This window comes from Mus caroli, unplaced genomic scaffold (assembly GCF_978045245.1).
Source record: "Mus caroli unplaced genomic scaffold, Mus_caroli_1 scaffold_11, whole genome shotgun sequence".
NCBI classification, from domain to species: domain Eukaryota; kingdom Metazoa; phylum Chordata; class Mammalia; order Rodentia; family Muridae; genus Mus; species Mus caroli.
In genome coordinates this window covers 65,537,573-65,560,722 of record NW_028227266.1, presented here as the reverse complement: position 1 = coordinate 65,560,722, position 23,150 = coordinate 65,537,573, and the positions used below count along the sequence as shown (strand labels likewise).

General features: G+C 42.0%; 1 protein-coding gene across 1 annotated transcript in view; it reads left to right on the top strand.

Annotated features, from left to right (window-relative positions):
* The window catches only part of Rab8b (RAB8B, member RAS oncogene family), a 75,388-nt gene extending 52,238 nt beyond the window's left edge, over positions 1–23,150 (top strand). Inside the window, exons 2-8 of the mRNA XM_029481757.2 lie at positions 3,196–3,256; positions 6,000–6,060; positions 12,652–12,729; positions 14,149–14,238; positions 15,693–15,758; positions 18,221–18,271; positions 19,056–23,150. Of these exons, the coding sequence (XP_029337617.2) occupies positions 3,196–3,256; positions 6,000–6,060; positions 12,652–12,729; positions 14,149–14,238; positions 15,693–15,758; positions 18,221–18,271; positions 19,056–19,148 (500 nt within the window). The 3' untranslated portion in view covers positions 19,149–23,150. The remainder of the gene's footprint in view (positions 1–3,195; positions 3,257–5,999; positions 6,061–12,651; positions 12,730–14,148; positions 14,239–15,692; positions 15,759–18,220; positions 18,272–19,055) is intronic.

Sequence of the window (23,150 nt, the reverse complement as noted above, 5' to 3'; positions counted from 1 at the left end):
GTTATAAATATCTTCATTTTTAGGGGGAGAGATTTTGTATCACTGTAACTATTATGAGAACATGCATGTTTGTCTGTGTTTGGGTGTGCATACATGTGTGTGCACTTGTCAGTAATATTAATACCCTTCATTTCTAGTGAAAGATCCTGATTGTGTTTCCACGTTAGCTAATCAACTATACTCTGTAGCTAAAGCAATGCCAAATACCACCATTCACAAAGAAGTTGTCCTCTGACCTCCACATTCTGCTATGGAGATAGCTTGTTCCCACACATATTTAAGGAAAGAAAGAAAAACAAGCTTTAAACAAATTAAATTTAATAGTATTTATGAGCCCAGAATGATTCATGAGTCTGGTGGACCCCAGAATAGGACAGGTTCAGTGATGCTCCAAGGCTACCATGTGGCTGGATAGCAGTTACAGGTCAGGGCAAGAGAGAGAGGGAGAAGCCCTCTTAACTACAACTTGGCATTTGCCTTATTTTGAACCTGGTTTGACTAAAGCTTGGCTGATGGGATTGACTGAGACCATTTTTCCTTATAAGGCAAATCACCGAGGTAGCCTAGTGCTGAGTGAAGTTGGATTTTCCTGTCTCTGGAGCATCTGAGAATGGAGGCTTTCTCAAGCCACATTTGTTTGGGGTTAAAGAGGTCAAGCACATTTCACAGATCCACTGTCTCTCCATTCTGAAGCACACATGCACCTCAGTGCTGGGTGATGCCTTCCTGATTTGTGAGGTACTCAGCAGAACTTGCAAATCTGAAGTCTCACTTCTTACCCTCCAGTCCTCCTTGCCACTCCTATTAGTGGGTTTTATTTCTGTGATGTGGCTCACTAGTTAAGAGCACGTACTCTTCCAGAGGACTTGGGTTCTTTCCTTTCTTTCTTTCTTTTTTTCTTTCCTTGTTGTGTTTGTTTGTTTGTTTGTTTGTTTCTGAGACAGGGTCTCTCTACATATAGCCCTGGCTCTCCAGGCTGGCCTTGAACTCACCTGCCTCAGCCTCCCAAGTGCCATTACATTTTTGAATGTTAGTTTTAGGAAACACTGAATGCCTACTGAGTGTTAGGCATTATTCTTTATGTGGGGGCTAGAAAGAGCTAAAGACTGGAAGAAAGATTTTTTGTTTTGTTTTAATTTATTATACACTTGAGCTTTATGTGTGTTACACACACACATGCCATGTCCATGTATGGAAGTCAAAGGACAGCCTTAAGGAATTAGTTCTTCTACTTGTGGGATCCCAGATTGAACTCAGGCTGACAAGTACTTTTCTTTCTTTTTTTTTTTTTTTTACCAATTTGAGTCACATTGTGTGGCAAAAGAGGATCTCTATGGGGTCATTGTTATACTGGATTTGGGGGTATTTTAAAAAGTCAAATGACAATAAAGACTGGTGTCTACACCTGAAACAAGTGAGGACAGACACAGGTGCTATGGGATGCTTGCAGCACTAGTCACACTACTAAGTTTTGCTTACAGTTCCAACTGCTCCTGCAAAGCCAACTACCAGAGAGGAGGAAACACGAGCCGTGTAACCTCGGAACACTGGTATCAGATTGTATTGCTCACAGTCCAGGGCCATTAGTGAGAGAGGAGAATGATTAAGAGGCTAGTTTGTTAGATCGGCTTGGGTGGGATTTTTGTGTGTTTCCAAATGCAGAAAGCTAAGAAGGCTCCCGCATGGAAAAGTACCACACAGGGAAGAGGATGAAATCCAGTTGGTTTATGCATATGCATTACTGAAAGCAGGAGCTGGGAAACAGTCTTTTTGGGTGCTTTCCACCTCCCTGTGAAGAAGTATTATACATGGCTGCGTGATACCCCTCCACACCCCAAATGCTGCAGTTACTGTTCAAGACCATTTATAGGACACAGTTTATAAATGTTCTTGAAAAGTATTGGAAACTGAGTTTAGTGTAAAAGGTAAAAGAGTGGGGAAAAAAATCTAAATACAGCTGAGTGGCCAGAGGAGGGCGATCTAGTGCATTGCTGCCCAGTTGTATTTCTCTCTGATCCCTACAGAAGCCCTTCCTCATTCCTGGGGCTGGGGCTATAGCTCAGTTGGTAGAGTGTTTACCTGTAGAAAGCCCTTGCTTCCCTGGCACTGCATAAACCGGGGTGGTGGAGTGGTGGTGCATGTGTGCAGTTTCAGCACTTGGAAGGGAGAGGCAGAAAAGTCAATTCAGGGTCATCTTCAGCTCCACAGTGATCTGAAACCAGCTTTAGCTAATGACACCTTGTCTCAAAGGTAAAAATGAAAATAAAGCCTGCTTCCCAATTAATGATAAAGCATGCTACTGAGACAGGGACTATGCGCTGCTGTGTGGTAGAGTCCTAAGTAAGTTTTGATTGTCATGGCTTGCAGATACATAGGTGAAGAGATGTCCAACTTTTGAAGTGCCAAAGTCCTAAATGCTTTCCCTTTCTTGTCACCCTTTGGGCTTGCTGGGCTTTGGATTCAGTTTCAAATTACTCAGGGAGTTTTGAAAATCACCAGCTAACCAGACTAACCAGCTAAGTCAGTCTCAGGATTGGGGAGGAGGAAGCCTAGTCAAGAGAGTTGTTGTTGTTGTTGTTGTTGTTGTCTCTGGAATTCCAAAATGTGGCCAGGGCTAAAAAGCATTTTAGCCCTTTCAGTTCTATGCAGTAACTCTGAGGGGATATTAATTGAGATGTCTATGGAGTCCCTGCTAACTGTATAACATAGAATCAGCTTTCCCTCCCTGGACATCAAATGAGTCTCATTTTCTTTTTCCTAATTGGGTAGGTTCTAACAAAATAAATGAAGGGAGGGGAGGAAAATTGTTTTAAAGAGTCTCTACAGTTTTCTGTAGGGAAGGTTGGGGCACTAGGACTGAAAATATTGTGTGTATGTATTTCAGGAAGGAGAAAATATGTTATGTTCTCAGTCCTTCTGAATTATGTAATTCTGAAGGATGTGGTCCATTTGTGCCCAAATCATGAGGCCTGTAATCCTGCACTTCACATGTGTGGGAATGCTTTGCAGAGTGACTAGCATTCCTTTCTCCAGCCTGCATTCAGAGGAAACATGCCATTCACACCCTCTGTGTGCTCACATTTTCCAGTGCGTTGGAGAGCTTTTTTTTTTTTCAATAGGAATCTTTGTTCCCTCCCTAATAAGACTTGGATTGAATTTAAGGAACTTAGCATATCCTTTTTTGTTTTCTGGCAGGAATTGATTTTAAAATCAGAACGATAGAACTCGATGGAAAGAAAATTAAACTTCAGATATGGTAAGTTAAGAAAAAAAAAATGAAGGCCTATGGAATCTCTCCTGGAATTGGAAGTCTAAGGTTAAAATGTGACTCAAGACATTCGAAACATCATCCAGGCACTTAGACCTTTCCTTTGGAAAACCAGAGCGGGAAGGAAGTCCAGAGTCCGCCTGTTCTTTTTTTTTTTTTAAGATTTATTTATTTACTATATGTAAGTACACTGTAGCTGTCTTCAGACACACCAGAAGAGGCCATCAGATCTCATTTCGGGTGGTTGTGAGCCACCATGCGGTTGCTGGGATTTGAACTCTGGACCTTCTGAAGAGCAGTCGGGTGCTCTTACCCACTGAGCCATCTCATCAGCCCCGAGTCCGGCTGTTCTAAGCTCTGGACAAGGAAAAAAAAAAAAAACAGATTCTCAAAAGCATATACACCTGCATTGTAGTCGCAGCTGTGACTCAGACACAGCAAAATGGTACAGACCCTGGGCTGAAAGTCAGGCCTGGCTTCTAGCCACAGCCTTGTAAATTGGGGACTTTGGGGAAAGTACTTGCTTTCTGTCCATCCCTAACACAGTGTCACAGAACATGTGAGACACTGCATTTATGAAGAGAGATGCTTTGCTTGGGCTTCCAGTTGGACCTAGATTAGGTGGGACCGTTGGTTTGGGTCTCTGATGAGGGGCTGGGTGGCAGTGGCAGGGAGTGCTTGGCAGAGCATGGAGAAGGGCCCAGGGCCCTACAATCCACTTGAAGAACATGCTCCCAGTGACCTCAGGACTTCCCACTCAGCCCAGCCCCCAAAGATTCCACTGCCCCGAAGACCAGGCCTTTAAGATGTGACCTGCAGGGGAAACTTCTCCAAACCATTGCACCTTCTCAGGCTCTGCTTTTTTTTTTTTTTTTTTTTTTTCACTTATAAATGAGCCTGGATTGATGAGATTGGAGGTTCGATAGCTCTGTTATTTTATAATTTATCAAGTAGGGCCTATTTAATGGAGAAATAAGGAAAAATAAGTACTGTGAGTTTTTAAAAATATTTAAACACTTTGGATACCAAATGTATCCAAGGTATTTGGCATACTCTCTATGCCTACCCTAATGAAGAGATACCGACCCTCCGAACGATACTATGTAGGCGTTCCATGACTTAACTGAATTCTGGCACTGTTCACTTAGAGATAGCATCAGCTATCAAAAGTCAAGGGCCCAATCCCACAGACTGCCATAAACTACGGATGCTACTTGCAAGCAGTAAGTTGTCACCTGTTACTGCCATTCACACCCCCTTGTTCCATCACAGAACTCAGAGAAACACATTCAACCTTAAAGTTTTTTTATTATATTTGTGTGTGTGTGTGTGTGTATGTATGTGTGTGTAAGTGTGTGTGTGTATATGCTGTTTCTAAATCAGTAATGTATTTGAGTCAAGGAAATATGATTAATCCACTCAAGGGTACTTGATTTCTCTGTTCCTCCTTGTTGCTGAGCACAAAATAAGTTCGTCACATTTCTAATGCTGATAGGGAAGAGAATAACAAGATTTGGGTTTGGTGTGAGTCTCATCCCAACAGCTGAGACCTGTACTGTTTGAGTCTCACTCAAGGCTGAGAGCTGTTTAGTTGCAGAGATGAGGCCATAGCTCTCCTGAGCCTGCTGCATCTTTTACAGAGTAAAGATGATAATATCACCCACTTCACTCTGGGCTGTGGAGGCATCATGTTTGGAAGTATTTTATAAAGTAGATATAAATAAATATGAAGATATTTGCTGTTTAATTGGCTATATTTCCCTGAACCTTTATCCTTTGGTGGGGTTTACTGTATATTAGATCTTTAATATAGTTCCAGAAATCTCTCTGTTCTTTGCAATTAAATTGTATAATTTAGTTTATTTTAGTATCACAGGAAGTGAATTAGTTCCGGCTATAAATGGAAAATTTAAAACAAATGACTTTCTCCCAATATCAAGGAAATTCTTCTGTATGATTGAAGCTATGAATTTAATTAGAAATGTCCGTTTTTCTTGGAGTGTGTCAGTGTGAAGCACACATGTGCTCCCCCTCACAAAGCCCTGGATTAATGCCAGAGACTGAACCTAGGGCCTTGCAAGGCCAGTGCCCTACTATTGAGCCACACTCCCATCCTAGAATCCTGCATATTTTAACGGTATGCCTTCAGCTCAAAAAAGGAAGGGTAGCTGAAAGATTGTGTAATTCCAACATGTTTATGTTTATTCTTTAGAAACTTGGAGAATGATGTTGGACTCCAGGTTCCTCTGTAATTAACTGCAGGCTGTGCTCTGAAAGTGCTCTAGAAGAGACATATTTTGTTCTGCTCTGCTGAGCAGAATGCATGTAGTCATTCAGCAGTGTGCTTTGTGCTGAAATCACCCATGCAGTCAAGAAAGCAAAATGGCTCACTAATGTAGCACTTATAGATAGGTTATCACTGCCTCTGGGAGTCCAAGAATTTAGAGCCATTCTGCCTCCTCCCATAGCCCAGTTCCTAGTGGGATCTCATTGCTGCTTTTACAACAAGTCTGAGTTTTTCATCCAAGTCTTTGTGAGTTCTGACAGGCTCCTGTGGCCACTGCTGCCTCCAGCTCTCAAGGCACGATGTGCCATCTTTGTGTGTGTTCTCCTTCCCCCTGCCTCAGTGCACTGTGGGCAGATCAGAATTTTATCTGCTGTGACTTGGGGTCCTTACCCGTGTGGCTGGTAACTTAAAACCATTCTTTCCTTTCTTTGTTTCACTTTTTAGGGACACGGCGGGCCAGGAAAGATTCCGAACAATTACGACAGCATACTATAGAGGAGCCATGGTGAGTGTGTTTCAAAGGTTCTAACCTTTCAGGTGAAAATAAAACAGGGAAACAGGGCTATTCATTGCCTGTCTATGGATATGAAGCTTGAGCCTAGGACTAATGCATTCTGCATGGCTGGCTTGGTCCTGGAAACCTGATGGGGCAAATGAGAGAAGGAAGGAAGGACAGACATACAGACACACCGACAGAAAAGCTGGGAGCAGTGACCCTTGCTTACTTTGATAGAGCAGCACTTACACTCGACATTCAGAGCGCTGATTATGGACAGAAGACTGGGGCTAGCTTGTCTTGGTGGGAGCATTACAAGAGCAGTTCAGGCAGTAAACATCTGGATGAGGAAGCTGCCGTCTTCATTCATGCTTCCTGGACACTCCGTCAACATTCACACACAGACCAGAGAAAGGCTTTGCCAGGTCCCTGAGCCCATCCTGGGGGAGGCTTGCTTATTCCCTGAGCCTGATCCAGGGTAGACTTTGCTAATTCCCGTGAGCCCAAGGCATTGGTGTCCTTATCAATAATACCCATTCAGCCAGGACTTCATCTGATTCTTATAAACTCTCCTCCCTGCATCGTAAACTGAAGGAAAATACATTTTTTAAATGTAAAATCAAGAGGGTTTGTTTTTTGTTTTTTTTGTTTTGTTTTGTTTTTGTTGTTGTTGTTTGTTTTGTTTTGTTTTGTTTTTGAGACAGGGTTTCTCTGTGTAGCCCTAACAAGAGATTTTAAAGGATTTTTTAAAAAACTGTATTTGGTTTTTAGAAGTTATATTTTTCTATTAGTCTTTATAATAAGTAATTAAGCCATTAGCTCTTAGCTATTCTAGAACTCCTCTACTTTCAACTGAGCTATTTCTACATTTTTGTGGTCTCTTTTCCTTTTATGAGCACTTGAGAGCAGTCTTAGAAGACCCGAGACCCTGAGACTGAGTGTTCCTTTCCTGTTCCCTTGTGTCCCTCTGCACTGTAGCCATGTCAGCCTGCATCCTCTCTAGCCCCACTACCTGGCCTTGCATATGGCTTATCTCTCTGGAGTCCCCTTGACTGACGAGGAGTGGCTGAGTGATTAATAACTCTAGAGGACCTTGGCTGCCAGAGCCCTCTTGGCTACTCCTGGCCATGTCCTTTTTGTCATAGCTCTGTTACATGACTGTTTTCTGTCCTTACGTGCTTCTCAAATGCACTTAGAGTGCCTATTGGCTCTGGGTGGGACGTAACATGCTGCTGGGAGCTCAATGGTGGACAAGCAACTTGGAATCAGAGGCATGTGAGCTATGCCTGGGCTGTGAGGCCCACATCAGAACTTCAGTGCGAGCTAGCTTTTAGGTCCGAGTCTGGGGATGTAGCTTAGTGGTAGAATGTGTCTTTAACATTCCTGATGTTAAATCTCTAGCACCAAAAAAAAAAAAAAATAATAATAATAATAATTAAGTAGGCATAAGCCAAGCCCAAGTTTGAGCCTTGAATTTTGATGATGAAGCCTGATATGGTCTGACAGTCTATGAAAGCTAAACCATTAAGCTCATGGGGCCCATGGCAGGTTGTAGGGTACAGCTGTTGTGACTCTGGTAGTCCTAGGAGTGCTGGGGTAACAGAGTTGAAGGGGTACAAGGCTATCCTTTGCATCCAGGAGGATGCGACCAAGGTCCACAGGTCTTTCCACTGTCATTCTATCAGCCCCTTCATCCCCCACTTACCCTTGTCCACTATTATTTGAGTATCAGTAACGTCTCCCTTCCACACAAGATTGAAGCTGCCTTTTAACCCTAGCATACCACTAGCCACGTAGTGTGTTCTCCACCCTTGGCCTTGTGATACTATCTGAGTTAAGGTTTCTGTTGCTGTGAGAAAGATGGTGACCTAGGGTAACTTGGGAAGGAAAGCATTTGTTGTGCCTTATAACTTGTAGACCTGTCTGTCATGCAGGGAAGCTGGGGCCGGAACTCAAGGCCATGGAGAAGTTCTGTTTCCTTGCTTTTTCCTCATGGCATGCTCAGTTTGCTTTCTTATCCACCTCAGGACTGCCTCCCCACCTCCCAGTGGGCGGAACCCTCCCATATCAATTTTCAATAAGAAGATGCTCTGCAGGCCTTCCCTATAGGCTGATCTTCTGAGATTCTTAGGGGATCTTCAATCGAGATTCCCTCCTCTCAGATGACTCTAGCATATGTCAAGTTGACCAAAAAATAAAACAGACTTGCCAGAGGAGATAACTTTCAGATTGTAAAGAATTTTGTTGTCATAAAGACAGTGGTTGCTGCTCTCTTATTTTGCTTAGATTCGGAATCAGAAGATAGGGACTTCCTGTGGGTTCCAGGGAATACATTTGTCGATGTTTGTTTCTTTCAGGGAAAATGAAAAAGAACATTTTAACAGGTAAAGTTTGGTATAGCCCACAGGTAACTTTGATTAGAAGTATTTTAGACGCACTAGTGTTTCTGTTGGTCAGTGTTTTCTATTCTGGGGCTAGGCAGTCATGCCGTTCCCACGTTCCCTTCCCTTGAGAGTAGGCAGGAACACTACCTTGGAGCAGGCGTCTCCCTTGGCTGTCTAGCTCTATCTAGTTCACGGTGTGAAGAAATAGGCCAGTGGGATGTGTTACTTAATTTAGACTCAGGATTACCTGGCTTTCTCATGTTCCTATGCCTCATCTTCCTTCCTATTCATATGGTTACGATCATTGCTCTACAGGACAGTTTCGGCTTTCTATTCTGAAGGTAGGGCCCGTGCTTCACTATTCTCTTATGTTTTGCTGTGTACAGTGTTAATTCCTGACATAGTAGTTACCCAGTAAATACGTGCTGACAGTATGAATCGGTGGAAGCGTCTCCAGGAAATGCTTGTTGAAGCCTTGGGTCTCTCAGGCTGTCTGTGTCAGTGAGCCGTAGGGCTATTGTGTTTGCATGGAGAATGCTGTTCCCAGCAGGTGGTGGTCATGGCAAGCTCTATCTAGGTGGTTGGATCAGGCATGTGACATTCTTGCCACTATGTAGATTTCTTGGTTTCATTTTAAACATGTCAGCAACTTTACAGGCTTTCCCATGTTCCTACTGCCTTCACAGTAAACCTTGATTGGACAATTAGGCTGCAAGGGAAAGAGGGCCTTGCCATTACTTTATTGTTGTTTCTCATAGACCAAAACCTTTTCTGAATTCTTAGGCAGCTGTTCTCACTGTAGACTATACTAGATCCATAAAGTTTAACTGGTATACTTAATTTTTATTTCTAGAAGACCCATATTAATTTTATAAACACAGGAAATAGTGAAATGGCTTTTGCTGTTGAAATCAAAGAGGCAAGTTGGTAATAAATAGCTGCTGTTTGTTGAGTCCAAGTTACATACTAGGATCTGGGTTAGGTGGCATACAGATAACATCTCAGTAGCTCCTCAGAGCAGCCTCATGTTAAAGACTGAGAAAGCTAAAGTACTGCCTTCTAGGGTCCCTTGTTAATTACGTAGTAGCACCTGAGCTGGAAGCTTCTAGCTTGAGAGCCTCTGCCTCACACCACACTGTGTTACCAAGGGAAGAGACATTTGAGGCAGACAGGGCACATGAATCATAAAGCTTGATTAATTAGCCCAAAGGATAATAGCACTATAGAGATTACTTGGTTAATTTTAACTGTAGATATCTAGCTAAATACTCTGTAGCGGTAATTATTGTTATTTGGTTTTTTATTGTGGTAAAGTATAAAAAGCATAAAACTTAAATACTTTTTCATTTTAAAATATACACTTTTCCACTTTTAAGATTTATTTATTATATCAAAGTACACTGTAGCTGTCTTCAGATGCACCAGCAGAGGGTGTCAGAGCCCATTACCGATGGTTGTAAGCCACCATGTGGTTGCTGGGATTTGAACTCAGGACCTTTGAAAGAACAGTTAGTGCTCTTAACCGCTGAGCCCCCTAAAATTTTTTTATTTAAAATTAAAAAAAATTTTTTACAGTGTATATCTGAAGTGAAATGTGCATTTGAGGCAAGGGGGGTGGGGTAGAAGAGAATCTTGCTTGTCATTTAAACAATAGCATGCCTTTACTCCCAACACTTATGAGGCATAGGCAGGCAGGTCTCTATGAGTTGGAAGTCAGCCTGGTTTATTTAGGAAGTTCAGGCCAGCCAAAGCTCATGGTCAACCAAGGCTCATAGTGACTCTGTCCCAATAAAGGGGGGGGGGGGCGGGGGGAGGAGGATGAAGGAAGGGAGGAAGGAAGGAAGGCCACAATATTTTTCTCCTGGCTGTTAAAAAGTGTAGCTAAGTGGTATAAAAATGCTTTAAGAATTCCAATCAATCATCCCAAATCCTACTACCATGAGAAATATTTTTTTTTGTTTTGGTTTTGTTTGTTTGTTTTTGTTTTGTTGAGAGGGTTTCTCTGTATAGCTCTGGCTATCTTGGAACTCACTCTGTAGACCAGACCTCTGGCCTCAAACTCAGAGATCTGCCTGCCTCTGCCTTCCAAGTGCTGGGATTAAAAGTGTGTGCCACCACAGCCCAGCTGAGAGATAAACTTAATGTTGTTTTATTTCCTGGCTTTTTTGTTTGTGTTTTATGTGACTTGTATATATTTGGACAGTTGGAAGCCAGCTTGTGCAGGACTTTGCTGTGGAATTTAATTCTGAGAACAGTGGGGGGACTGCAAATGTTTGAATATTGAATGACCACTGTACCTTACAGAGAAGAGGCGCTAGGAGGTTCAGAGTAAAAGCAGGAAACAGGAAGCCTGGCTCAGCAGCTCCAGGCAAGCTAACCAAGGAGAAGCTAATAAGCCAGTGCAGGGAAAGAGAATCCTGAGTCATGGGACCTCCAGGACCCGCCCGGGGACTCCTATGAGGGAAAGAGCCAGGTGTTGACACAGCTGCCGGGTTTTATTGCCCTTCCCCACAAGATAGTGCAGGAAAAGCAGAAGATTGGGAGGGACTTACTTCCTCCGTTTTACTTAGGAGAATTTGTAGGACTATAGGAAATCCCTAACAGCTGCTGTCTAGCCAGTGCTCACCTGTTTGCCTGTTTGAACCCATCTTGTCCCTCTTCCCAATAGATCCGTACATCTTGCTAAGCTTTCTTTGAGTCAGTCGAGTGTACCCTGGACCTTCAATACAGAAAGCTATTTATCCCCTCCCCCATTTTCTTTTTGTGCTGTGTGGCAGGTACCATGGGCTCTTTCCTCACCAGTCCTAGCCCCTTGTCAGATTAACTCTACTTGATCTTCATCCCTTGGCTGTACTCGTTTTTTCAAAGAAACTGCCCCTCACTGCTTGAGCCACATAGCCAGATAAGATTATGTCCCCTGTGTTTTAGTTCAAAGTTCCCCCATGCTTCTTTGTAGCAATTGTCTCGTTAATTGTATATTGGTCTGTTTTCTTTGCTAGCTGTTAATGAAAAGGAGAGATCTTGGTTTTCCTGTTCACTGCTTATAATGCATAGTTAAGTATAGTATTTGGTACATAGTAGATAGATACTTAACAAATTCTTGGGAGTTGGTAAGGTTTGTTTGGTTTTTTTTTTAAGTGGGGTCTGTGTATGTTTAAATAAAGTTTTATTGTGTGGCTCAGGCTGGCCTGAAATCCTTCTCTGCTTCCTAAGCATTGGGATTTCAAACATGTGCACCATCAGCCTTAGACGCAGCATCACTGTCTCTCTCTCTCTCTCTCTCTCTCTCTCACTCTCTCTCTCTCTCTCTCTATCTATCTATCTACCCTCTCTTATGATTTGGGAGCTCAAGCCCAGAATCCTTACCCATGCTGGGCAAGCACTCTGCCACTGGACCACCGCCCACTACACATTGCTGAATGGGTTGATGCTTAGTAGATGTAGCACTTAGTACTGAAAGTCCTGGAGAATGTCCTGGAGATTCCATGGCTCAGTATTTTCAGAGCCTGACCTCTTCTCGTGCACTAGCTTATTAGATTCTCCTCAATTTGCTTCCCGGGAGCTGGCGCCCTGGTCTTCAGCTGTCTTCCTGTTTTCATCCTTAACCTCTTCCAGTCTCTTTTCTGTAAGGGCCATGATCAGCTCACATGGTATTGTTTGGATACTTAACATAGAGGTGGGTAATCTTTAAAAGCATGATAGCAATCCTTTAATTAACCTATATACTAAAGGCATTATATTTTCATGATTTATTAGTGTTAAACAAATGGTAACGTTGTGATTAGCCTGTAATAAAAGAAAGAAACTAAAAACTGTATGGTCTCAGCCTCTGTAGGAGGAGTAAGAACAACCATTCTCATTTGTAACAAGCAAGTGTGCCCTGGAAGTGCCCCTCTTCCTCTTCCTTCCCCTGTCTATCTCAGCCTCAGCTGAAACTCCAGTTGGTGCCAATCATTATCACCTGAGTCAGGTAGAAAGAGCTCACGTTCCCACAATTGCTAATTCACTAAAGTTAACTGTGACGATGCTAACAGTTCATAGGTAGAGTGACACGAGAGTGGAAGTCATTTGTTTTTGCCTCATTGTATTTTTCAAGCTTATTATGAATTTCTCTTTAAAGATCAAAATAGACAAAAGAGAGGCAGGTAGGCATGGCCTGCATTGGGAGCTGTTAGTATATGAAGTATGACATAAAGCTTTTTTATTTCTCCCACAGGGAATTATGCTGGTCTATGACATCACCAATGAAAAATCCTTTGACAATATTAAAAATTGGATAAGAAACATTGAAGAGGTGTGTATGGAAGGAGCAGGGCAATTCTGGACAGAAGCTTGCTGGGGACATGTGGCAGGCTGTTGCTTTCTCCAGGAAGTGAGAGGCCCACCCTGTCCACTGGGGGGGTGGGGAGCACCTAGATCCCCAGTGGTGCCAGGTGGACTGCCTTCTATAGCCCATGAACAGAGGAGCATTTTCATACTTAAACTAATCCAGGTCCTGTTTTGTTCGTGAGGAAACAGGCAAGGAAGAAGAGACTTGCCAGTGTCCGTGCAGCTCTTAAGACAGGGCCACAGCTGAGATGTCTGATTCCTGGCTGTTTCACCAGCAGAAATAAGTATATTTCTGCAACTTATTTGCCTTTCTCCTTAGATATTTGAAAATTGAGTTAGTTCCAGGATAGTTGGTATTGTTTTCTTTAAAACCTCCGCAGCATTTTTAGAAAAAACAAAAAAAACAAAAAAACAAAACCCTGACTGCTATGTTTTGTAAAATGCTGTCTGTTGTGGCAGGAAGGGTACCTTAGGGGGCCCATGCCGAGGCACACCCCTAACAGGTCTAGTTTAAAATGAAGTTTACTTGGGGGATACGAGAAGAGAGTAGAGGCAGAGAAAGAGAGGGGACATAGAAGGATAGAGAGAGGAGAAAGAAGAGGCTGGCCTGGAACAAGTGCGTGCGTGGGTCGGGGGCGGGGGTAAGGAAAAAGAAAGGCCAGAGAGAGAAAGAGAGAGGAGTCAGAGAGAGAGGCCAAACAGTCCTTTTATAGCAAGCCAGGCAGTTACCTGGCTGTTGCTAGGTAACTGTTGGGCGGAGCATAGAAGAAAGGTTAACTTGCTAACACTGACTAGGAAATAACACACATTTGAGTGATCCCGTCCATAGTAGATCTTTTTTTTTTTTTTTTTTTTTTTTTTTTGGTTTTTCGAGACAGGGTTTCTCTGTGTAGTCTGGCTGTCCTGGAACTCACTCTGTAGACCAGGCTGGCCTCAAACTCAGAAATCGGCCTGCCTCTGCCTCCCGAGTGCTGGGATTAAAGGCATTTGCCCCACCACGCCCGGCTCATAGTAGATCTTTTTAATAGTCCAGAATCCAGATTACTTTCTCTACTGATGACCCAGTACTTAAGTGGGTTTTTGTGGGTTTCTTTTTTTCTTTTTTGTCTTTGACTAGAATAATTGTTTGATAAGCTTGACTGTTAGGTAACCATAAGATATATTTATTGTATGAGTTATGCAAAAGAGTGTGAGCCTTTGGGGGAAATGTTTGCATGGGCTCTGTGAAGGCTCTGAGCTAAAGTAATTTCTCTGACTGGGCCTTGTGTTGAATGAAGGGTGGTCTTGTCATTGAACACACATTTCTGACAGGTTATGATTCTCCCATTGAATTGCCGTGGTCTTTCTCGGGCTGTTTTTATAAGGTACTGTTTTAACCCTGCAGCACGCCTCTTCAGATGTTGAAAGAATGATCCTGGGTAACAAATGTGATATGAACGACAAAAGACAAGTGTCGAAAGAGAGAGGGGAGAAGGTAAGTGTGAGCCCAGTGGATAAAGGATGGGGCCCAGAGACCTATCCAACAGCCCTGAGAAGTAGTCTGTGCTTGAACTGTGGGAATTAGCATTCAAATCCGCCCTGTTTATACCATCCCGTCATGACTCACCCTAAAGAATCCGCTGAGATACAGATTGGCCTTTCTTAAGATCCCTGCAGCTTTGAGTTCAGGCTTTCTTTTAGATCTGTGTAAAAAGCCCAGCTTTGAAGTTAAGACAATTCAGTTCCTGAAAAAACATACTAGAGTAGGTGAAATTTCAACCACAATCACTTTCCAGCTTGTTGTTTTCCCTAAGAGTTTACTACAGGTTAGCTGATTCGTATAAGGGGTGACATTTACAGGGGCCTGTCTGCCTTGAGTCTATAGAGCAAACAATTATTTTTTATGTGTATTTACTCCTATGGTATTTTCTCAAGTCTTAAGAAGGCTTTCCTTTTCAAGTCTGGAACTTTTCTCCAGTGATAGGTGCAAAATGTGTTTTGTTTTTCAGTCTGACTATCAACTTGCTCTTAAAAATCTACATTTAATTTGAGTAGTGTTATATGGATGGGGTCTCTGAGGATAGATGGAAATGTAAAAAGAGTTGACATTTGTCATCATTACTGATGGATTATTTCTCCACCAGTGAGATGAGCTAATTCAAGCTAGATTGGGTTAGGCAGGTTTATCGGGAAGCTGCTCTCAGGCCAATTCACTAGCCCCAAGGCTTGATGCCAGGAGAGTTGCCAAGAAGAGGCCAGGTGAGGGTGGGGGTGGGATGGAGTGGTAAGAGAAAGAAAGAAAGGGTGTGAACACAGAGAGAAGAAAAGGAGAGAAGGAAGAAGGAAGGGAGAGAGGGAGAGGAGAAGGAGGAAAGGAAAAGAGAAAGAGAGCACAAAATGTCTGGATTATATAGGGAAGAGTCTCTTGGGGAAGGGCGGTCCACTCTCTGGTCTGGAAATTCAGGGTTGGGGGCAAGGTACCCCAGTAGGGTCTGAGGGATGCTGAGAGAACCTGGAGGCCAGGCCTGCTTTGATAGGTAAAGTATGCAGCTCAGCCCCTTGTCAGGGGTCCTTCACAGAGCAGATCTTTCAGAGAGCGGAATGAGGGTGGTTACCTTGGAGAGCTCTGCTCTCAGAGACTAGATAGAGGAAGAGGAGTAAATGAATCCTGGGCGGAGCTAACAGGGAGACTCCGTCTGCTGGTTTTTCTTGTGTGTTTTCGAGACCCACAAGTACAACAGCACACATTTCTAACATAATATTTTAAGTCGATGCTGTGTCGTTTTTAGATTAAGTTAAACTGGAAAATGTAAAACACAGTACAAAAAAAACAAAAAACTTGAAAACCATAGGAGTTCTGTCATATACTCTTGACACATGTGCAATCTGCTAAGTGCTTTGTGTGTCCAAGCCACTCTCACAAAATTTCATTTTCTGTTTGTCTTTCAGTTAGCAATTGACTATGGGATTAAATTTTTGGAGACAAGTGCAAAGTCGAGTACAAATGTAGAAGAGGTAAGGAATGTGGGGTGCGTGGGAGCCTCCTGTGTCCTTCTGTGGGGTGCATGGGAGCCTCCTGTGTCCTTCTGGGCCTTGGGCTGTCACATGGGTTCTGCTCGCTAGACTTCTAGCAAGCAGCCTCCATGTGGGTTATGTCAAGATCACTCAGTTAAAGTTCTTGGGAGAGAGGAGATCCAAGTTCATCCTAAGTTCAGAGCTGCCCTTTGTTTGGAGGTTGGGAGTGCAGACTCCAGTGTCCTCTGTCATTTGTCATCACCCTGCACTAGTCTGTGGCAGACAAGCTGAACCACTTGCAGTAAGCTGCTGTCTCTTGAATTTATTCCCTTCGTGTACACATTAGGAGTAGATTGTGCATGGCACTGTAATGCATTTAGTAGATATAAGGAAGTTTTCTCAGAGTTGAGTCTTAATAAACTTTCATTACGTAAGCCATTAAAGCCAGATTATCTGGGGGGCTGGCAAGATGGCCCAGAGGGTAAAAGAGCTTGCCGGAGGCCCTGAGTTTGAGCTCTGGGATCCATGTCCTTTGACTGCCATGTGTGTGCTATGGCAAAAATACTCAGAAACACAAACATAATAAGGAAATAAGATGTAATAATTATTTAAAGGTCACTTAAGGTTTTAAAAGAGGAGATGGAAAGTATACTTTATGATCAACTTAAAAAACACACAGAATGCTATCGGTATTTCTACTCTGTAAAGAAAATCTGTTGTACAAACCTCTAGATGCTCTGTTTTCTTAACTTATGTGTAGTAGGAGATGGGACTGGACCTGATGATCCTGATGCTGTTTTCTGGGTCTTAGACTCTTCACTCTTTTCTCCTTACCAAGACTAAAGGGCCTCAGTAGTCACTGGAAAATGCCGCAGCTTTTCTTTCTTTAAAATAACCAGCACTCATGTTTTAGGTTGGCTACTGAGTGTTGAGAAACAGAAAACTGCCACTGATTTATTTTCATAGGCATGGATAAAAAGAAAACAAAAAAAAAAAAAAAAGAAAAGTGAGTTTCCTTCTGCTATGGAAGAATTTCTTGCACCAAAAGAGGGACATTTTTTATGCCAGCCCCTCTACACCCCAGTCATGGCCACAAAACAAAATTCATACCTCTGTGAAAACAAAGTAAAAATAATGAAAGTTTTTTTTAAGTCAGTAATTTGAATTTTCTTGGCTTCCTTTAAACTGATTTCCACGGGGCTGGGAGTTTGGAATAGGGTTGAGTTGAGTTCTGAGGACCAGCAGTTTTGGAGTGTTAAGGCACGGAAGACTCTGCATACTTAGGTATTCCTCAGAAGAGGTCAGAAAGAAAAGGTAGAGTTTAATACATAATTGTTCATTCACTTCTTAAGTAGATTTTAGCAATGTGCTAGATAGTTTTATGTCATCCTAACACAAGCTAAAGTCATCTGAGAAGAGGAGACTTCAATTAATATATGCCTCCATAAGATCAGGTTATGGGCAAGCCTGTAGAGCATTTTGTTAATTAGTGATTGATGGAGATGTGTTTTATAAGGTCAAGGATGTGTTCTGTAGAACATGGTATGATTAGTGTGGGAATGGGGACCTCAGCGGACCCATGCTACTCCCCACCCCCAGATACCAGCCGTACACTGGGTTTAGTGTAGAATAGAGTGTATTTTGGGATATGGGAATGGGAGTTGGGAAGGGAGCAGAGGCAGAAAAAGAAGAAGGGAGAGGAGAAGAGGCTAGCTAGGAACACATGGAGAGGGGAAGGATAGAGGGGGAAAAGGGTCAGAGAGAGAAAGGGGGCAGAGAGAGAAGAGAGACCAAATAATCCCTTTTATAGCAGGCCAGGCTTACCTGGCTATTGCCAGGTAACTGTTGGGCAGAGCCTACAAGGAATGCTAACACAGGCCACTGTGGAGGTGCCATCCCTGAGTTGGTAGTCCTGGGTTTTTATAAGAAAGTAGGCTGAGCAAGCAGTAAGCATCACTCCTCCATGGCCTCTGCATCAGCTCCTGCTTCTAGGTTCCTGCCCTGACTTCCCTTTGATGGTGAACTGTGACATAGAAGCAGAAGCTGAATAAACCGTTTCCTCCTCAAGTCATGGTGTTTCATTAGAGCAACAGTAACCTTAACTAAGACAAATATCTGGGCTAGAGATTGCATCTTTCCCTATAGGAAAAGGGCAGTGTAGACAAGAGCCCCTGTCCTAATCTTGGTGTGTTGACGAAGCTACCTATAACTCAGTGTATGCCGTATTAGGAAGCTGTGGCAACCTTACATGTATAAAATATTTTATGAATGAAGTGACAATGTGACAACATTGGAAAATATGATGTAACTGAAAAAGCAAATAGCATGGATATGCTAAGATTTTAATTATACTTTTTTTCAATTAAAAACCCAGAAGTGGTATATTGACAAACAAATAATAAAAATTCTATATTTCTATTTTGAAATATAACTATTAACAATATTCTTTGTTTGACCTTTAGGCATTTTTTACACTTGCACGGGATATAATGACAAAACTCAACAGGAAAATGGTATGTACCACTTCCGGCTTTTATCTCCATGATACAGCCTTTAGCTTGTCACTCAACAGGACGGACAGCATGTTTATAATATGCTCGCCTTAAACCTACTTGTTTCTTAGGCTTTCATATGATTGTACCATGGTTATAATTTCTATGGCTTTAGGGTTGTTTCTGCATCACATCTGTCTCAGCTCTTTCCTCTGGCTTCTTAAGGGGTAGTTAATTGAATTTTTATCAGAATAGTAAAAATAATAATGACAGAAATTGCTTTTTTCATAAGATTATCTAGTTCACTTCTCATATCATACATACTTTTATCTATATAATGATGATCTTGGAATTGCTCAAGTTGGCTTCAATTTGAAACTGTCAGTGATGAATCTTTAGAACACCCTGAAGTTCATTTTAATATAGGTCCTGATGAAACTTATCTTCCTTCTACTAACAATTCTTCTTCCTCTAAGCAGAATGTCTACTGTGTTAACCCTGTCTCCATCACTATCTTTGGCACCCTTCAGGCCATGGCTGAAATTTCTTTGAACGATACAAGAGCATTCTACCTAACCCATGATTAAAACAGAAGTGCTAGCTAGCCTCTGAATGTTTTTCTCTTTTTAATCCACCACATGCAAAGAAGACAGCCTTAACTAATTTTCCTTCTGAGAGAACTTTCCAGTGTGTACAAGTGAAAGTGTGGTAGCTTCTATTCCCCACTCTGCTTTTACTTCGTAGGTAATTGGGGTCAAACCATGAAATCTTGGTTTCCGTAGCAACTTCACACTCTCTTTTTCAGAACGACAGCAATTCATCAGGAGCAGGTGGGCCAGTGAAGATAACAGAGAGCCGGTCTAAGAAGACCAGTTTCTTCCGCTGTTCTCTGCTTTGATGAACTCCTCATTTCTGAGAGACTGCAGAATACCTAGAGGGCCCTTCCCTGCCTCTCTGAAAGCACAGGCTACCCAGCCTCAGAGTCACTTCGCCCGGCTGCTGCGGAGAGCACCCCCGGAACTCACACAGACCGCCAAGTGGATTCCAGCCTTGTGGCCTAGCAAAAGAGCGGACTCCTTTCTTTAAAAAACAGAAGCAGTGATGTGGAGACACACATAGGACCTAACTGGTTTTTCCTTGTTTTACTGCCTGTCCTGGAAGCTGCTGTCTTTCTTTGCACATGCGTGTCAGCCTTTCCCTGGTACAGCGTAATCTTAGACTCTTAACTGAGCACTTTAGTGGCATAAAGTTCTACACTTGTATATTTGGGGATGCTTAAAGACAGCAGAGCATTAAACAGAGGTTGACCTGCTACAATTAAAGGATGGTTGGCTTGGGTCACATGGCCAAAAGTTCTTCTGTTGGTAGATTTATTGAAGGGCTTTGATTTATAGTATTCCTAATTTGATAAATGTTCAAAATTTATAAAAATGCTCATCTATCCAGAGGCCATGGCATTGCTGTCTTTTCAGGGAGCGATCAGCCATGCTCACCCCTGAGTAGCTGTGTCCCCTTTGAAGTTGGCTGTCCTGCCTCCTCCATGGACTCGGCCTCTAGAAAGCACTGCAGGCTCACTGTTCAAGGGTTCTGTTTGCTGTCCCTTCTCCTGTGTGACTTGCTGTTGTTATTACTTATCTAAAACCCATAGTATATGAGCACTGCTGTCTGCCTGGGCACTTCATGAGCAGCAATCTCACATAGGTAGCGCCGTGGTCATAACAGCTATCTGTCCACATCCACCTATGGTCTTGTCACATTAGATTATGTAGTACATTCTTTCTGCGTTTCACCCATTAGCTTATATCACCCAGTTCTTAACCAGAATCCCCATCGGCGAGAGTTAACAAAGGTTAGATTTAGATTTTAGTTTGCAGAAAACATACATAACATATACGGAGAGAGATTAAACATGTTGATATAACTTTAAAAGACAGCTATTTGTAATGCTGAAAGAAATGACTTTTGGGGTTTTGTTTTTTTTTTAAGTAATTAGACCTAGCACATCCTCCAGAAATCTTGTCTTTTCATTGGAGCACATATGATTCAGGTTTCATTAGAGCACATATGATTCAGGTTCCAGCTTTCAAATAGCCATTACTGGGTATCTAAGACCTAGCCCTGTTTGCTTAGGTTTGTCATTAGAGAAGTGGTGTGGCCATCCAGGCCAAAGCCCACCATAGGCGTCACTGCCTTTCTCACCAAATGCTGGTTCTGATGTTTCTGCTGTGGGTGAAGCCACTGCACTGGGGACGGGGAGGGTGTTCAGTGTTAACTTTTGTGCCAACTATAGATCATAATATCACTGCTGTCCTAACACAGAGAGCATAAAAACAGGTGACAGTGGCAGGCACTTGTGCCTTAAGGTGGATGTGGATAGCTGGTTACACAGACGATTCGGCCTCAGATTAAGATCTGTGGTTTCAGCGTTTGGACCAGTCAGGCCTTCCCATCTGTTGGGAAGCTCAGAGACATTCCAGTGGCTGCCAGTGCCCCAGAGTTACCTTAAGTGGATATGCTGACTTCACTGTTGACAAACTTCAGCCTTTTCTTCTTTAGTTACCTATTGGCTTAAAATCACACATTACTACCCCCGTGCAAGCAGTTTACTCATTGAGAACTTATTACAAGTCTAACATTGTGAAATTAAATACATATTTGAAAAGAACAAGTATTTTCTTAGAAATGTCTTATCACTACTTTTCTGGAAAAAAAAGTTCAAGCAGTTACATTGGTCACAAAGTACTTTGCAAAAAGCACAGGCCGTGACACCACATACGAATGTAATTCTCTTAGTATTTACCTCTGACTGTTTGGTGTCTTAACACTTCGGTTTCTATCTCAGGGGTTGTCTGCAAACCAAAACTGACATGTTCTGTGGTCAGCTTTTTCTTTTCTTTTCTTCTTTTTTGTTTCTGTTTTTTTTTTTTTTAAACAAACAAAACCAGAATGCTTTGCTTTTGATATCTTCACCCTTCTCGTGTCTTTTGTGGGTTAATAACTAGTCTCCATGAACTTCTCTTTGAAAGAGCCTATAAATGTTAGGTGAGTCTGAAAGTGCTCTTTGAAGCAGCAGCAATCGGGGAGTATATCCTTGTTATATAGAAATACATTGTCCTTGCTATTTTCTTACATTTAACTTTGCTAAATTGTATATAATTTGAGCTCAGACCATAGGAAAGTCACTTTCTGCATGGTAGAAACAACCCAGCAAATCGTCTACTTTGCTTAATAATGTACATATGTGCATTATTTTTTCTACTTGTAGATGAATTTAGTGACAGAGAATTGTCTGTTCCCTGCTGAGGCTGAAGATATCTAGAAGTGTGTGTGTGTGTGTGTGTGTGAGAGAGAGAGAGAGAGAGAGAGAGAGAGAGAGAGGGAGAGAGAACCTTTCTGTGGTCTTCTGGATAGGGTACATAGGGATTTTTGCAGCAGTATTAGTGGTTCAGTGGCTGCACTTTATTATTGTGCTAATTTTTGACGATTGGACTCGAAATTTTCAACTAGAGCCTGAGGGTATCAAACAGTGAAATGTACTGTAACTAAGTAGCATGTGAATCAGTTGATTGTAAACTGTTCCACTGGGAACTTATTCTAGCCTCCTGTAGTTCAGGCAGATGATAACAAAGCGATCTACCTGTGCACCAGTTGCTGCCACAGGCCTTCTTACTGTTCATGTGGACATTTTATGCAGTCTTTGTTATAAATTTCCTGAAGACTATGCTCTTTACTTTGAAGGACTATTTTTTTTATTATACCTCATTTAGCTAACTGATATTCTAATAACCAGTAGAAAACAGTGAGCCCGCCTCCAAGCATTCAACACATTTAGGCTGCATGTTTTGTTTTGTCTTGTTTTGAACTGGAGGAAAAGAGAAATACTTTCGAATAAAGCATGCATGTCAATACCCAGTAGCATACAAAAATATTACTTTCCTGTCCATCCATTAATGCATTTAGTTGTGCAATATAATAGGTTGTCCTGCAGTTTATGAGTAAGAAATTGTAACTGCATTTTTCAGGCTCCAAATGTTGAGATCTGTATTATGGCTTATAAAGTGTCTTCCTATGAGCAGTAAAAGGACAAATTAGACAGACTTTCTTTTCAAGCTTGTGACTTAGATTCTTTTATAAATATAGCTCTTAATCTTTAAAGATGAGATTCTAAGCCTAGAATTTTAAAACCACATTTCATTATGGTGGTTTACTGATCTCAGATTTTCTACAATTCAATTTTTTTAGACTTAAGAACAGCTAAACAAAAGCTTCCTTTAGCTTTCTCATCACATCCAGTGGCAGAGAGGAGTGTCTGAGCATGAGATCCCGGGATTCCGAAGGACATAGCAGGTCAGGATATACTAATAAAAGTTATGAATTTCCTGTTAGTTATAAAGAAACTAAACGACTGAGCATAGAAATGGAGAGCAGCGAGCATTTGTTTTAAGGATTTTCTGGATTTTACTGTGTATCTTGAAGTGTGTGCCATATGCCAAGAACTAACAGAACTTCATGTCTCCTCTTTGTACCTTTTTCTTTTTTTTAAAGTGAACTTATGGTCGTTCATTCCTGTGGCCTTACGGATGGGTTTGTCTTGACTGTTTGCAACTGATGCTGCAGTTCCCTTAATGCAAAATGCCATGAACTGTCTGACTACAGTCATGCCCCACCATGGGAACTATGGAGTTTCTTCATAGACTTCTACTTGTGTGCTTAAACATTTTCTTTTGCTTCAGTGGCTTACTGTGGGAAGCTCCTGTGGATAGTATGGACCTGCCATGTGGCTAGTCTGTTGAAGCCAGTTCATTAACTGTACTGATACTGATGTTGTGTTTTTTAAAAATGAATTTTATTCCAGGTGAACTTTTTTTTATAATAATGTTCATCTAAAATAAAAACTACA